We start from the raw sequence: 16,315 nt of genomic DNA on the forward strand, positions 1-16,315 counted from the left end.
AAGCTGTTCATTCAGCCCGTTAGATGGCAGTCGACGGTTTATGAACAGTCTTTACCACAACCCTGAAATTTGCCTGGTAGGTAGCAGGTAGGTAGCTGGCAATCAACACAACAAAATCCAGCAAATGATTAGCATAGCGGAATATGACAGTTTCGGCACATGTAGAGTGGACATGTAGACCTGAAAATCGACAGTCCAGGAGAAAGACACACTCAAAGAAATAAGCGCCTGAAAGGCTAAAATGAGCAGGGAGAATGTCCCCTTTCTTAAACGTCATCTGTGCGTCAGGATACCAGGAAGTGTTAGTCAGTACGTGGCCTTTTCATCTGTGCAGCAGCAGGAGCTCCGCTTCATTACAAAATGGTAGCAACTGTAGCTTTAATATTATTTAATTTACTTTGACTCTTAAATATAGACGTTTTATCTTTGAATGTGATTCTGCAATGAACCAGTAAAAAATGAGTTTTATATGAAACCTTGTTATCAGTGAAAATCATTGACGTTAGCCGATGTGTTAGCTAAATGAGATACTAGCTCATTTGCAGCACTCCTTTGAAGATTCTCTGTATTATGGCTGGAGTGTGAATTAGAGCAACAACTTTTTTTTAACCCTTGTGCCGGCTTGTTTCTGTTTTGTTTTGTTTTTCTTCTGTGGCTGTAGGAACTCGAGGCCATGACCAGATACACCAGCCCGGTGAACCCGGCTGTGTTCCCCCACCTCACTGTGGTGCTGCTGGCTATCGGCATGTTCTTCACCGCCTGGTTCTTCGTGTATCCTTTTTAATTTTTGAATGTTGCAGTCGATTTACTGTAAGTTAACTTGCATCAGAGCTGGCCAAAGTCGTCACTAAGTGCAGTAATTAAACAAAACAAAACTTCATACTGGAACTTGTTTTCATAGTCGATGCCATTGGACAGTAAACCCCAATAATCAGATGATTGCCTGTGAGCCAGTACTTGGAGACACTGGGGTGGAAGAACCCATTTTTTTACAGGAAGAAACGTTAGCAGAACTAGGTTTAGGGAGGGACAGCTGTCGACTGCCTGAGGGGAAGGAAGACAAAAGAGGAGAGCATAGAGGACAGACTTTGGGAAAGATGAATGTTATCAACACAGAGTAGTGGGGTAGAAACAGCTCAGTATTCTGAGCCTATATCAGCGTAAATAATGAGCAGTTACACAGTCAAACAATCTAGCAAAACTACCAGCTTTATGAAAAGAAAGCTGCAAGCCTGATTTTTATTTTAATTTTTTTTAAATAAAGAGGTTGTCTCCCAAACTGGGGTAGGGAATATGTCTAAAATTAAGTATTGCAGGATGTGAATCAAGCCATGTTATGCAAGGACGATTAACATGTTATTGTGCGTCTCATGGCATTACCCATTTGTTTGTTTTGCAAGTTGATTTCATTTCATTAGTCTGTTTAGATTTCTTTATCAGATGATATAGAGATTATGTAAATGACTGAGGCTCCGGTGAGTGGAATTAGATAATTAATGTATGCCAACCACCCTGTTTATATGTTCACTTTTTAAGCATTTTACGCCATAAGAATATTTTTATTTATTCAGCTATTTTTTGAAAAATACTGTATAAATCAAACTTTAATGTTGACTTTGTGAGTTAAGGATTTTTGCAATAAGTGGTTGTTAAAGAAGTAGTTTTTGATGTTAGATAAACATCTAGTTCATGCCAATTAAGCAGTGGTATCCAATCTGTTTATTTTAAAAATCTTAATTTTAGATTGAGCTGTCACAATTTTTTTTTTAAATAATGAAGGCAGTACATCATGTATAATAAACCGGTTGCATAACTATATTCAGCAGTGCTGCATAAGAGATTAGGCTTAAAATAGAACAAAGACTCTAATCTTTGAGTTGGCCTTAGCTTTTCATCAGCTATGAGGTGACATCAACAAAATACACACGGGACGTCTACAAAGAGCTGCTGATCTCCCTCGTGGCATCACTTTTCATGGGGTTTGGTGTGCTGTTCCTACTACTCTGGGTTGGGATATATGTATGAAGGTACATTCAAACTCTGTCCTTATTTTTTTTTTTAATGCAGTAGTTTTAATTTAGAGTTGCTGAAACCATCAACACTCATTGTTTTCTGCCGTTTCAGGTGACTGACTTTAAAAAAAAAAAGAAAGAAATGAAAGACACATTCCAGTGTAACAAAGGACATCACACACAACATGAACTGGACTTTGGATTAATTGGACTGCACTGACAATATTTTGGGATCACATGGACTCTGGATTTTGTTTCACAAGTAAAGGGGATTTGTACAACCTTTGGTGTGTTTCTTTGTTCATCCTGACAGCTTCAGTGTTTACAATAATCAACACATCCCATAATGAAACAGATTTTATGGTTATATAAAGTGTTGATGTGTTGGGATCTGCCCAGACCTGAGGTGGAACGTAACCTGTCACTTCTTTAAGAAATCCAAGGTTATTTTGACACACACGGGGCTATTCGCGGTGTGTTTCAGTAGTGGCGCCTAAAACCCTCAATCCCTGATTAATCTTTGTGTTAAAAATAGAGCAGTCTGTTTCACCTTGTCTCCTGGATAATACTGAATACCCCCGAGATGAAAGGATTACACTGGAATTAGAGATGGCTTATTTAATAAAAGCAGCGGAGACACAATTCAAAGATCTCCAAATAAAGAAAAGTGAGTTCACGTGAAAATTGAATTATTAAAATAACAATAGTGTAAACAGCACATACTAATCTTACATAAGGCAAAAGAGACCACCTGATCTTTCACTGCAGGGGAAACCTGCTTTCCAACAAAACTATGAGCATATGCTCTTCTAAAAGCTACCCATTGAAACAGTTAAAAAAAAAAGAACTTGTTCTACGAGGCAAAATCTGCATTTACACCTGGTCATTTTCAAAACATTCTCTCAGTGTGTTGCAGTCTTGTCTGCAACCCAAACTGATTTACAAGGCCACATAGATTAACTGACTCATCCTTATTAATACGATACTCACAAGCCACACTTGGCTTACCTGCCACTGTAAACCATTTAACCCACAGCTTCTTGGCTACAAAGAGCCAGTAAACAAACAGCGGTTGACACTTTGCTTCATCCCTGTTATGAGTTATTAAGTTCCATTTGTGTGTAAAATATATATATATATATGTGTATATATTTATATACACACACACACATGTCAGTGTTGCTTTGTTAGATATGGTTAATAGTGAAAGGATTTCCAAATATAAAAATGGGTTAAAAAAAAATTATCCAAAGGAAGGATTAGCTAGTGATGCCCAGTGATATGTTTTTCCACAGTTTCTTAAAAAGTGTCTCTGCTTCACTGACGAGCTCTGGCGAAGGCATCACGCAGCCACAGAGAGTCCTCGTACAGCCTCGGGTCTCCCATGTACTCTGCTGTACGTTTGTATAAGTAGTAATAAAACACAGCCGCTGTTAACAGAAAGAAGCACAGTTAGTCAGTGACAACAGAATAGCTGGGGTGGGAGATGTATCTCTGAAATTAATTCGCCAATTACCTGTTCTCTGAAAAACAAAAAGAGCTTGGAGACCATCTGTCCAAACAAAACTGTTTGAATTAAGCCATCTTAGGTTCTGGCAAAAAGGAAAACAAAAGAAAAGTCTCAGAAGATGGATCTTCATATATGACTTCTAATTTGCAAACAACAGTTTGAAAGCATACCAGCACCAAGCAGTGGAAGCAGATGCTAAGGGTCAGGTAAAGAGTAGAGAATACCAGCAGGGCCCTGAACCTCTCCAGAAGCAGCGACACCAGGCCGACCTGGAACACGTACGTGTTGAACATCATCAGGAGGATGATGATCACGTTGAACAAGATGGCAATGTCCTGGATGCTGCAAACACAGTTTTTTTAATAGTTAATTTTTTTAAGTACGGCTTTCTTTTTTATTGATATCATACCGACAAAAACTAGATTGCATGTCAGACATTAAAGTGAGACGCTGTCCGTGTAACAGCCAAGAATTCTTCTAATGAGTGCAAAATGTTTGATGTCAGGAAAACTGGCTATGTAACAGAAACCAACCACTTAATAAATGACACATAAATGGTACAAAGAGTAACCTTTCAGGAATAAAAGTATTATTTTATTATTATTAATAGATTTTTTAGTATTAAATCAGCATAAGCCTGGGCTTTAAGTCGTCTATGGCATTAGATGAGAAGAATTAGATGATTAATAAACAAGGGCTTAACTTGCATCTGAAAACGTTAAATATTTAATGTAACCATCACATTTTAGTACTTATTAACCTATTAAATTTAGCAGTAACATTCATTATAATGCACTAAAAACAAGAAAAGCAAGTGACATAAACACAAAAAAATGCACATTGTTAGAACATCTATCAAATTCTAGAGATCTCAATTCATATAATGAAAGATGACATCAAATATCTCTAACTCTGTATGTAGTAAAAAAAAAAAATTGAGAAATTGTGCATGTGTTTGTTAATCGGTTATAAAATAATTCAATCTCATCAGCACAGAGCTCTGTGACTCACATGAAAAGCACAAGTTGGATGACAGCTGCTCCTCTCAGAAGTTCACTGAAAGAGTTGACAAAGAGGTCATAGGCCAACAGTGTCAGCTGGATCAGCAGCACCAGTGAGAAGTTGCCGGTCTGAAGCATCTTCAAGGGCTGGTGGTGCAACCCCACAGCTCCACGGTGTATTCTCTTCAAAGTCTCCTTTTTTCTTGGTATTTGGTGGTGAAACCGACGTCTTTGGTCAACTCTACCCTCCTACATACTTCAGCAATAAACGACTTATCTGGAGCAAGACATTAATGAGCCACAATAATCCATTTGCAGTAAGCACTAGTCGCTTTTACGTTAAATTGTACATATTATATTCTCCAATCCGGTTTGCTCCGCTGTCACTGAACATGTTAGTTGTCCTAGATGAAAAAAATATTTCTGCGATGAGTGCTGCCTGTCCAAGATATCTGATGAAATGTATTCAATCCTGCCAAAAGCAGCATGCTGACATCTCAGATGTGGGAAATCTCCAGATATGCTGCACTACCTGAGAGGAAGAAGAGAAGCAACTGAAACAACAAAGACATTTTAAAAGCGATGAAAATGCCCACCTCGTCCAACTCATATCTTAGCCCGCTAGCCATCTCCACTGTGAACGAGGGGTTGATGAAATTTCTGTCTCAGTCGAGCCAAATAAGCATTGAACCTAATCACGTAAGGTCAACGTGCTCGTGTTGTTACACAGGCGGGCATGGAAAGGTCACTACTAGGATTATAGATCTGACCCAAGTAAACTTACTCAGACTGAAACACCTCTTGTTTAGTCGCTGTTTTCGAAGTACTCGTTCTTGTTTTCTTTTCATCTATCTAATCTACATCTTACGGTTGCCCTTTTAGTCCAGTCTGGAGTTAATCCAAAAGACGGATAATAGAGGAACTATAGGCTTATCTTTTCCACAACAAATCACCCGTCTGGCGATGAACTCCCCCCAGACACGTTTGCTACGCTAACACAACATTGCTGCTCATTGTTACGCAAGCAGGCTTCACAAACATAATTTAACTGACATATACTTACGAGACAAAAATGATGAAACCAAGTCTGCGTGAGGCAGAAAGCACTAATAAATCACAAAAACCTCTCTTTTTATTCGCAAACGCCGCTATTCAAGCATCTACTTCTGATTTTCGGCATTAGCAGATGTATTTCCGCTAATTCCATGGTAACGCTTCTTGTTACCGTAATAACGGTAGTACGTTTTTTTCCGAGAATTAAGCAAAAATACAAAATTCCCAAAGTAATTAATTTTCACCAATTTGGCAGGGCATTAATGTGTATCGTGGAAACTTGGATGGTTGCTTTCTAAAAACTGAACGAATAAGCGTAACAACTTAGTAGAAATTTCCGAGTGTCTCAAATCCGCCGTGCTGCGGCATATATTACGGTAATCTCCCTGTCACGCGAGGTCGTCACTGCCACCCAGCGGCGTGAGTAAGTCTTTGAATGCCTCCGAGGTGATCAAAGGTAATGACTGGAGACCTGAGTTCAGCACACCGCAGGTAAGTTGTGAAAGTTTCTTCAACTTCCTAGAGTTGTCAAACAGCGCAGTAAAGCGAGTCATTTAGAAATGCTATTCGTCGCGCTAATCGCCACCTTCTCTGTGTTGTGTCAAGTTGACAACCTGTTGTTTTGTAGTGCAGGTTCTCTCCCCCGTTAATAATAAATGCACACGTCTCCTTTCGCTGGTTTTAGTTTCCCGTGCTTGACACTTTGCTCTAAAACGGGGCATATTTACTCACTTTAATTAATTGTGAGTGATCTTGCTAAATTACAGCCATCAACGCTGAACTGCATTTTACAAACTGTCGCATTTAATGAAGAGGAACTCAGCACATGTTCAACATATGTTCTAAATACATTCACACAGTCAGACAGGATGTGATCTAATGCTTGACTCTTAAGTTTGCCTCAGTTATTTTTGTACCCTACAGCATGTTGTCTCACTCCCCGGGGCTGCCTACATTTGCACCAAACTTAGAGCTTACTAAGAAGTGTTTTTAAGTGCTTAAAAGTTTTGATATGACCTTTGGCTTATTGGGAATCTGAGGTGTCATACAAAATCCTCAGCATACAGTGTTTACACAGGTCTCTTATCTGAAATTGCAGTATATCCCTTATTACACCCAAGTTTTGAAGGCTTCATAGATAATCAGTACGATAATTTACTGCGATAATCAGTGTTTTGGATTTTATGCCTTCATAGATAGCACGCCATGGAAAGAAAGGCAATATTTTATCAACCACTGAGGCAGACCTTTTTTTAATTCAATGTAGCGTAAGGATGTCCAGAAAGAAAGTAGTTCTTACTTCTGGATCAGTTTAGTAGTATGTTTAGTTGTGTTTACACTGAAATGGCTATCCTGAGTAATAGCAATGTCATCTTACTTGAAGAATGATCATGTGTGACGCTGGTAACCCTTATAAATCACTGTTTTATATGAACAGTCATGTTGTCATGGAGGCTGTTTTTCCCCCAACAATTCCTGCAAGTAAAATTTGTTTGCAATTGTGGTTGTTCTGACAATGCAAACAACTGCAAATGTTTAATTTGCATCTCCTCTCCCGTAGCTATCCTCCCTCCCATTCGAGGACACTAATTCTTTTCACATGACACCATCCTGTTTTTTTACCTTCCACGCATCCTGGTGCTCATTCATAGGTTAGATTTTTTTAATCTATATAAACAGTGAGGACAACTGGCTCATCTGAATGAGGAGTTCTTGTCAAGCCTTTCAGGGGATTCAAAATTATCTATGAAAATGTTTATAGAACAAAATGTGTTCTATGAAAACCATTTTCTTTATCAAAGTTTGTCGCACTGCATTCCTAAAAAATGTCCTAAAATGTAGCATAGACACGACTGATCAGACAGCCGGTCACAGGAGCTCACATGATGTGTAGAGTCAATAGCTAGTTTTTTCTGCACCTCTTGTTTGACAAGGGAGGGTCAAGGTCCTGTTTCTTGCACTATCTTGCAATACTAAAAACTAGACCCAAAAATGTAAGCAAATGTAATTCTAAAACTGTGCCGGACAAGCAGCGTTATTCCTGGATGAATAAATTTAGCATAGCTGAAATATTATTACGATCGTGTGTTCTCTATCATGTGATATACTAGAAGATAAGCATGTTTACATAGCCTGTACTTAATGATAGAAGCATTCAAACCCACACCCATCTGTCTCTGTGCAGCAATGTCTAAGTGGCTGGACGATGATGAGGTGCTGGTGGGTGAAGGCAGTGGCGAGGCAGTGCAACTGAGCCCCAGAGCGCGGACTCTGCCTCCTGGGAGCCCCAGATCAGGCCACGGGCGTAGTCCGCTAGCTTCACCCCGCAGCAGGGAGCCAGTTCCACTGAGCCCGCTGGCAAAGACCATGAGCAAGGCCAAACAGCTGTTTCTGCTCTGTGACAAAGAGGGAAAAGGGTTCATCACAAAGCAGGACATGCAGGTGAGCAGCTAATGTGGTAGAGGAGCAACGTTTAGACTGACTGCAGAGTCTTGAACTTTGTCATCTCCTCTACTTGCTCAGTTTTCTATGCACTAATGTTTTGTATTTTCATGATCCTCCTTTTCTTCTTGTGTTCTCTTTCTTACTTTTTAACTTTATTTTATCTTATTCTCAGCTTTCATGACCTTGTCCTTCTGATTATTTTTGACTGTTTCTCACAGCACTTTCGAAAGTCTGATTATCAAATTGATATTTGATTAAAGTTTTTCTTGTTATTACTAATATTATTGTGCTTTTAGAGGTTACAGTGGGAGTTGCCACTGACCCCTGAACAGCTAGAAACAGTCTTTGACAGTCTGGACAGAGAGGGCAATGGTTACCTCACTCCTGTGGAGTTCAACACTGGGCTCGGTGAGCACGCTGCACTCAGTCATTTTAGAACAGTTTTAAAAGCGGATGATTAAATAAGCACATTATGTTATTCCTCGGTTCTATTTTCTGTGGTGTAGGTGAGCAGGTGGAGCTGGAGGAGGTGACAGACCTGGATCATGATGAAGCAGAAGAAGAACTGGACGAGGCGGACTTTTCTCAGGACCCCAGTGCTGTTAGATTTGTAAACATACTAATGGAACTTGGCACTGACAAACTTTTCAAAGAGTGAGTACTCTGCCCTAAAATCTTTACCATTAGCTTCCCTTTAAACTGTCCACCAAGATCTCCCCATTCAGTTTCACTGCAGCAGCTGTGTACAGTAACGTCACCTTCATCCTCAAATGTTAGCATATACACTATCTTCATACTGTTCTCATAAAATGGTTTAAATGCATCATCTCCTGCGATTGAGTTTTATTTTTGACTGAAAAATTGACACCAGGCGTGGTCTTCTGCTACTTCAAGGTTTAATGTAATGTGCATTAGGAGATGGTAATGTTTCAAAGGACTGTTTATTTAAAGGAATCTTCAAGGACTTCTTCAATATGTAAATGTATTTATGCAGTTCAGCATTTAAACTCAGCACTTTCTCTTTTCATGTAAACAAGTGATGTCGTGCAGTCACAGTTAGTTTTGTTTTTCGGTCACATTAACAGTTGTGTATTGTGCTGTGTGTCAGTCAGCAGGAGCTGTGTACTCTGTGGTGTGAGCTCCAGAGAGACCGACCAGAGATGCTGAGCGTCCTAGAGGGCATCTTGGTCCATGCAGTGTCCCATTTACAAGACACCATGAAAGAGAGAGACAGTCTGGAACAAGCCTTACGCAGGTCACACCTTCCTTCCAGTACATTCATTTTAAGTAGTTTAACTGTGAGTGTTTGGATTATGCTGAGATTTTGTGTTGTTGTTTTTTTCTGCATTAGACGGGAGAGCGAACATGATCAGGTTGTTCGGTCTATATATGAGGAAATGGAAAGTCAAATCAGAGAGGAGAGAGAGAAGCTCCTTGCTCAGGTATAGATATGTGGTAGTTGCACTGTTGTTCCTTTTAGCAGGTGTACCTCAAATTAGCGTTTAATGAATTTATTGTGAAATCAAGGACAGTATTAAACAGAAGGAGAAAGGGAAAATACTTGAGGAGGAGCTGAGGATGCGGGAACAGGAGTTGGAGAATACACTGAAAAAACAGACGGAGGTAGGCATCCGAACTGTACTCATGCCATTATGAAGGGCGTTATATTTTAATGCGAACAGGATCTGTCTTTGTTCTCAGCTTGAGACCCGAATGCGCCAGCTGAGCCACGAGCAAGTAAACATCAAAGAGCAGAACCAGCAGCTTCAGGACCTCAACATGCAGTTACAGGAGCAGGTGGAGCGCAACAAAGAACAGTTGCAGGCTGCGTTGGCTCAGCTCAACTTGGCGCAGATCAGCAATGCGCAAGAACAACTGGCCAGACAGAGGTGATTAACCAAGGTCCAGATGATGCCTTAGCACCAGCTTTGAAGTCATTAAAAACATTGTCTGCATGTGGTATGGCTGAAAAAAAAATTTTTTTAAATTTTAATTTCATTTACTTTAATTTATTTGGCACCAATTCACAATGACAGACCCCATGCCCTGCATATTGTAAGGGAGATAATATTAGAAAGAAATCCCAACAATCACACAACCTTCTATAAGCAAGCACTTTGCAACAAAAGGAAGGAAAACTCGCTTTTAACAGGAAGAAACCTCTGACTGAACCAGGCTCAGGTAGGGGCAGACATCTGAGTCAGTCAAGAGTTTGAGTGTGAAGAGAAGGATTATAAATTCTATTCTGAATTTAACAGGCGGGTGATGAAGAGAAGCTGATATGGGAGAAACATGTGCTCTTTGTTTCTAGTCCTGGTTTGTACTCTTGTTGCAGTGTTCTGGATCAACTGAAGGCTTATCAGGAAGCTTTTAAGACAACCTGATGACAGTGAATTAGAATACTCTAGCCTACAAGTAATAAATGTAGAAGCTATTTTTTTCAGAATCACTCTGAGACAGGAACGCTTCTGATTTTAGAGGCACTGTGCAAATGAATGAAAGCAGCAATTAAAGAAAACATTTGTTTAATGTGCTCGCTGAAGGACGTATTTTAGAGGATGATCTGATATCCTCGTGTTGGTGTTGTTCCCAGACCATCATGAAAATGTTGTTCCCGGTTCAACATTGCAAGTGACCAATCACATTGTTGTGACGTTATTCTTTTGCGCGCCAAGCCATTCGTGCATTTATGAAATTCCAATGTTGCAAGGACAATATCAATTCTGCTTACTGTTTATTAAAGGGTTAGGGTTAGGGTCAGGGTCCGTTGATCGGCGGACAGAGGCGGTTTCACGCAGCTTTAGTACAGTTTTTTGTTTTACGCCGGTTTTTCCCGAAGTCGCAAAAGTATGACGTCACAACATTCTGATTGGTCACTTGCAATGTTGATCCTGGAACAACATTTAGTATGATGATCTGGGAACAACACCAACACGAGGATATCAGATCAACCCATTTTAGATAGTAGTAGATTTTTATCATCTGGCTTCATGGATAAATAATGCTGGGTATCATCTTCATAACTATGAAAATGTATGCAGTGTTTTTTTAACAATATTGTCTAAGGGAAGCATGCATAATATTAAAAACTATTGGTTCCCACTCAGAGCCCTGTGGAGCTCCATGACTAACTTCCATGTTTTAAAAAGATTCCCCATTTTCATGATTATCTATGATTTAAACCAGTGCATCTCACATATATCTCTACCAGGTACCATATGTATTAAAGGCCCTTTAAGATGAGCAGTGTGTTCTAATCTCTAGTAAAATGTTGTGGTTAGCGGTATCAAATGCTGCAATGAGGTCTAACAGGACAAGGATAGAGATGAGTCTGCTGTCAGAGGCCACTGGAACATCATTTGTAACCTTCACTAGTGCTGTTTCTGTGCTATGGTGAGAAGGCTGAACTCTACTTGCAAATGATCAGTTGGCCATTTTACAACAACTCCTTCAAGATTTCTTTAAATAAAAGATTAGAAATAGGTCAGTAATTAGCTAAGACATCTGGATCAAGTAAAGATTTCAAATCTTTTGTTTGCTTCACTTAGAAACGTGATGAAGGTGTCAAGGAACATGAAGAAAGAGAAAGAGAGTCTTTTGAGACAACTGGAGATATTGAGGTAAGTCTAAAACTGTCTGCTGTTTCAGTTAATGCCAAGTTCACAGACTACAGGTATGTTTGAATAGTCCAAAAATCCCGCCACACTTACACTAGACTCCTTAACACCGCCATAAGATAAACTACAAAACTCATATCTTCATCTCACCTTGTTGTTTTATGCAGGTCATAGAAATGAGAACAGTCAGTGAAAAATATCACTTCATTGAATGAGACCTGTAGCAGAAAGCACATTGGCAATACAGCAATAGACACTGCTAATGTAAAGCGAAACCCACTCTATCAAATGTCAGTTTCCTTTCCTGTGCATTTAACAAGCTGTTTTTAAAAATTCAAAACATATCAGTAGGTAATGGCATGAAATGATTTTGGGACAGCACCATCTTGTCTCCTTTAATAAGATTGGTCCGGTGTATCCTGTAATAAAGGAAGCATCAAAGCGCCTTTCCTTATTTTTTGGAGAGTTCAAACAGCTCCTACTGCGGATGCCGTGCAGATATTTCCTTTTCACATTTCTCAGTTAGGAAGCTTCCCAAGGAAAATGCACTATTCAAACTTACCCGTGGTCTTTTTTTTTTTTTTCTTTTTTTAAATTTAATTCACCATTTGAGACACGGGTCTCACCATGTGAGGATGTCTCTAAATAGATTTCTTTTGTGTGTGTGTGTGTGTGTGTGTGTGTGTGTGTGTGTGTGTGTGTGTGTGTGTGTGTGTGTGTGTGTGTGTGTGTGTGTGTGTGTGTGTGTGTCAGGGATATGAACAAAAGGCTGCGAGATGAGAAAGACGCCCAACAGTCTCAGAAGAGGGTTAGTCACAGACATGCTGTCCTTCCTCCTCTGCCCTTAACATATTACCTACCTAGTGAAGATGTTTGTATGCTGTGGACACAGCAGGTTGATCCACCCTAAGCTAAAACTTGGAATAGATTCATGTTTTACATCATCTGTTATTATTTATATGGGCAGCTGTTAGTTTTTTGGTTATTAATTAATGTTGCTGACACAGCCTTTTGCAATGTTGTTTTTCTGTGGATGTGCTCAGTGAACTGAAGGATTTTGTTGACTAGACGTTTATTCTGTCCTGTGTCAACTTGAAGGAAAAGAAAATGTTCTATTTATATTTATGTTTATTGGTCACATTTCACTGTACAAATTCAGGTGAACTAAGTATTTTTTTTTCAATCTAATAAAACTTTTTCTCAGACTTTTCATGACTGATAATCTAATTTAGCAACTTTCAGCAGGTTCAGCTCATCCTTGTTGTTTCACAAAACAAACATGAAGCATTTTTGTATAAAATGTGCAAATAATCTCATGAGTATTTATTTTTAAAAAAAAAATCAACCTTGACGCAAAGACTGCCTCTTTCTTTATTTACCTATTGTATTTTTTTAAATCTACAAACACGAGTGCACAGTTAAAAATAAATGAATAATCATAGTTGGACTGCATTCCTGCATTTTAAATGTACACTGTAAATAGTTTACCAGTGGAAGCAAGTGGAATTACTACAGAGATCACACACTCATGAGTGCAGTCCTGTGATAAAATCAAGTACACCATAGACATAATTCAGTAGTTTGTAGAGTTCAGCACAATAACTTGAAGTAGTCGTTTTGAATGAAGCCAATATGTCCAAGTCTGTGGCTACAAAACACCCAAATCATAAACCCTCCACCACCACAGAGGCCTTTGTGCTGATATCCTGTGTTTGGTTTTCACCAGACATCGCACTGAGCGGTTCGGTTCAAAGCGCATTTACCTTGGATATGCACCATGCTACATCCATAAATCTTTAATACTTTATAAATCTGTGGACGAGTATGAAATCTTAATGCTACATATTTCTTCTGCCTCACTTTCTACAAAAACCTTGTAGACTCCAAATGTCACACAGGCTTTGCAGAAGAGAGGGTCAGTTATAGGTAACTACTTACTGGAGGACAAGCCAATGAAAAGGTTTGTATAAATAGTGCATCTGTTTGTCATTTTTGCAGTGATGTAGCAGATGGATATAGGCAGCCACTAATTTTGTGTATTTATTGATTCTGAAGACAGCCATGCTCTGCTGATGAGTTGGAGCAGGACAAAAAGACAGAGGTGACAATATCATCCAAGAAACACCAACCGTCATGTAGAGTCAGGGGTGAAAATGTTGAACAGACCCAAACTCAGGTAGGGAAAATGTAAAATCTACAAATACACATAATATATCTGAGAAATAATTATTGAATAGCGCAGATGCAGCAACAAAACTGAGCAGTAATGATGGAAATTATGTTTTGAGGCTTTTGGTTTAGGGCTTAAACAACCACTGGTCACTCAAAAAAAAATAAAAATTAAACTTTTCAAATATTAGATTGATCAAAATGTCACCTTTGATTCTTTTATCTGAATTCTAGAGCAAAGCTGTCAGTACTCAGCAAGTGTTCAAGGTTGTGTTTCTGGGTAACTCGGGGGTGGGTAAGAGCTCCTTCATCCAGTATTATTGCACAGGGCGCTCCGACAGTAAAGTCAGCACTACCATTGGTAAGTCTTTTCACAGCGATGTACGTGCTCATCAGTGTATAGAAAACTACTGTGTGTATGTTGAAGTAAATGTTTGATATATGTATTGAAGTCGAGCATGAAGTCATAAGGCTTTGTTGTTCATAGGTATAGATTTTAAGATGAAGACTATAACTGTGGACTCCACCACCATCATCCTGCAGCTGTGGGACACTGCAGGGCAGGAGAGGTCAGACATGTTTACACAAGCACACAAAATCATCCGAGGTGCAGAATGTTTTACATCGAATCTGTTTTTTAGGTTTCGCAGCATCACCGAGCAGTACTACCGAAAGGCCGACGGCATCCTTGCCATGTATGATGTAACGCACTCCGCCTCCTTCACTGCAGTGAGAGGATGGATGGACTCCATCAGGGTGAGTAGGCGGCACTACCATGGTTTGATGTAAAAGCATGCAAAACAGTGGATCTTTATTTGAATATACGTGAAAGTTACTGACGTAATGGCGATGCACGAATCTCAGTCCTAACTTTGATTCCTTTTTTATATAAGATGACCTTTATTAGTCCCACAGGTGGGAAATTTGTTTTGTTACAGCAAAAGTGCAACGTTATGTAGCAGAAATTAGAAAAACACTGGAATGCAATAAAATAAAATAAAATACTATATACAATACAATAAAATAGAATCGAATAATATATACAATAGAATAAAATAGAAATACAAATGCTATATACAACTGAGTAAGAAAATACAAAAGTACAACTTCGTCAGAAGAAGAATTGTATAAGAATTGCACATATAGCATTTAGAATTGCACATATAGCAGTCTTATTGCACGTGTGAGGGTTTGATCAGCTGCAAAAGTCTTTGTTGTGGAGTCTGACAGCAGTGGGGAGGAAAGACCTGCGAAATCTCTCCGTCCCACACCGTGGGTGCTGCAGTCTCCCACTGAAGGAGCTGCTCAGTTTTTATATATATTATTGGGGTGACCTCTTTGGTGTATCTCCTTTATGTATAGCGTGTACTATAAACCCGCTGTATGTTTGTCTCAGGAGAAGATGTGTGAAGGTGCTGTACTAATGCTGCTGGGGAACAAGCTGGACTTGGCTGACAATCAGTGTAGAGAAGTGAGAACAGAAGAGGGTCAAAAACTGGCAGAGGTGAGGCGCATTAGACTATTCACCCAAATTTCTAAAATTGGAAAGCCACAAATGTATAAAAAGAAAAGTCTATTTTTTTGGTTATACAGCAACATCAAGCTTTGTTTTATGAGTGCAGTGCCAGGAATGGATTGAACGTGGAGGAACTAATGAATCACCTGGCAGGGTATGGCATCACATATTTGTGATTTACAGAATCACATTATGAAAATCCTCTGGAGCATTTATATAATATTACAGATAATCCTTCTGTACTTTTCTGTTGTAGCTTTGCCCATTTGTGACTTTTAAATGTAATCCCTATTAAACATCCTATCAAAGGCTAATAATAATAAATGAGAAGAGGGAGGTGCTGAGTGTAAATGTTGTCTTTTGTTTTGTTTTGTTTTGTTTGTTTTATGCACGCAAATCTTCAGAGGGAGGCTTTGGTAACATTTTTAAAATTGCCATGGTAGTTGTTTTATCTGACGAATCGACAAAGGGATCAAAGTAGCAAGCAATTCAGCATACATATATTCTATCTCAGATTCCATAATAGATTCCACTACTGTTAATCTATTAATTACCTAATAAACTGGTAGCTGGATGAACTTCCTCTGATATTACAGTAAGATCACAGATTTTTCTTCTCATATGTTGCGGTTTCTGTACATTTTAGGATGTTGGTAACTCAGCATGAACGCCAGTGTGAAGATGCACTTCTACTGACTGAAACCATGCCTAAAAGAAGTTGCTGTGCATGAACAGTTGAGGACAGGCTTTTGAAAAGACTGAAACTGCCTCCAGGTGTTCTTCTTTGGTTCAGTGGAGCCACGTTGTATCCCACACCAACAGCAGATCACCACGTCGTGACGTCACATCAGGCATTTTTCTGTGAACAAGTTTACTGAATAGAATAATGTTTTCCTTTGGGTTTATGCATCTTTCAGAAATGTCTAATAAAATCTATTTTTGATGACTGCTCTTTTGTCATGTGTCTTAAAAAAAATCAGTTAAACCTTTAA

At 39.1% G+C, this 16,315-nt stretch overlaps 3 protein-coding genes across 8 annotated transcripts; 2 read left to right on the forward strand and 1 right to left on the reverse strand.

Moving 5' to 3' along the window:
• Positions 1 to 277: 277 nt before the first annotated feature.
• tmem258 (transmembrane protein 258) lies at positions 278 to 2,294 on the forward strand. Its single transcript, XM_026175771.1, has 4 exons — positions 278 to 363; positions 662 to 771; positions 1,899 to 2,027; positions 2,125 to 2,294. The coding sequence occupies exons 1-3, from the start codon at positions 361 to 363 to the stop codon at positions 2,023 to 2,025; spliced, it is 240 nt and encodes a 79-aa protein (XP_026031556.1). The 5' UTR covers positions 278 to 360; the 3' UTR covers positions 2,026 to 2,027; positions 2,125 to 2,294.
• Positions 2,295 to 2,615: 321 nt separating this feature from the next.
• tmem138 (transmembrane protein 138) lies at positions 2,616 to 5,726 on the reverse strand. 5 transcript variants are annotated; one of them, XM_026175768.1, is made up of 5 exons: positions 5,587 to 5,726; positions 4,534 to 4,800; positions 3,693 to 3,864; positions 3,529 to 3,604; positions 2,616 to 3,442 (listed from the first exon to the last, which is right to left on the reverse strand). In XM_026175768.1, exons 2-5 carry the CDS (start codon positions 4,659 to 4,661, stop codon positions 3,330 to 3,332), a joined length of 489 nt encoding a protein of 162 aa, XP_026031553.1. In that variant the 5' UTR covers positions 4,662 to 4,800; positions 5,587 to 5,726; the 3' UTR covers positions 2,616 to 3,329. The 5 variants fall into 5 exon arrangements, with proteins under 5 accessions (XP_026031553.1, XP_026031551.1, XP_026031555.1 ...); XM_026175766.1 differs by having other exon boundaries at positions 4,534 to 5,055; XM_026175770.1 differs by lacking the exon at positions 5,587 to 5,726 and adding an exon at positions 5,308 to 5,580.
• Positions 5,727 to 5,988: 262 nt separating this feature from the next.
• cracr2b (calcium release activated channel regulator 2B) lies at positions 5,989 to 16,266 on the forward strand. Of its 2 annotated transcripts, XM_026175759.1 has the most exons (18): positions 5,989 to 6,068; positions 7,762 to 8,018; positions 8,318 to 8,429; positions 8,528 to 8,675; positions 9,130 to 9,276; positions 9,373 to 9,463; positions 9,549 to 9,644; positions 9,723 to 9,910; positions 11,570 to 11,641; positions 12,392 to 12,446; positions 13,519 to 13,598; positions 13,694 to 13,814; positions 14,042 to 14,168; positions 14,295 to 14,376; positions 14,449 to 14,563; positions 15,204 to 15,311; positions 15,401 to 15,477; positions 15,970 to 16,266. In XM_026175759.1, the coding sequence occupies exons 2-18, from the start codon at positions 7,764 to 7,766 to the stop codon at positions 16,052 to 16,054; spliced, it is 1,959 nt and encodes a 652-aa protein (XP_026031544.1). In that variant the 5' UTR covers positions 5,989 to 6,068; positions 7,762 to 7,763; the 3' UTR covers positions 16,055 to 16,266. The 2 variants fall into 2 exon arrangements, with proteins under 2 accessions (XP_026031544.1, XP_026031545.1); XM_026175760.1 differs by lacking the exons at positions 15,204 to 15,311; positions 15,401 to 15,477 and having other exon boundaries at positions 5,990 to 6,068; positions 15,970 to 16,057.
• Positions 16,267 to 16,315: the final 49 nt, after the last annotated feature.

Source organism: Astatotilapia calliptera, chromosome 7, assembly GCF_900246225.1.
Source record: "Astatotilapia calliptera chromosome 7, fAstCal1.2, whole genome shotgun sequence".
NCBI classification, from domain to species: Eukaryota; Metazoa; Chordata; class Actinopteri; order Cichliformes; family Cichlidae; genus Astatotilapia; species Astatotilapia calliptera.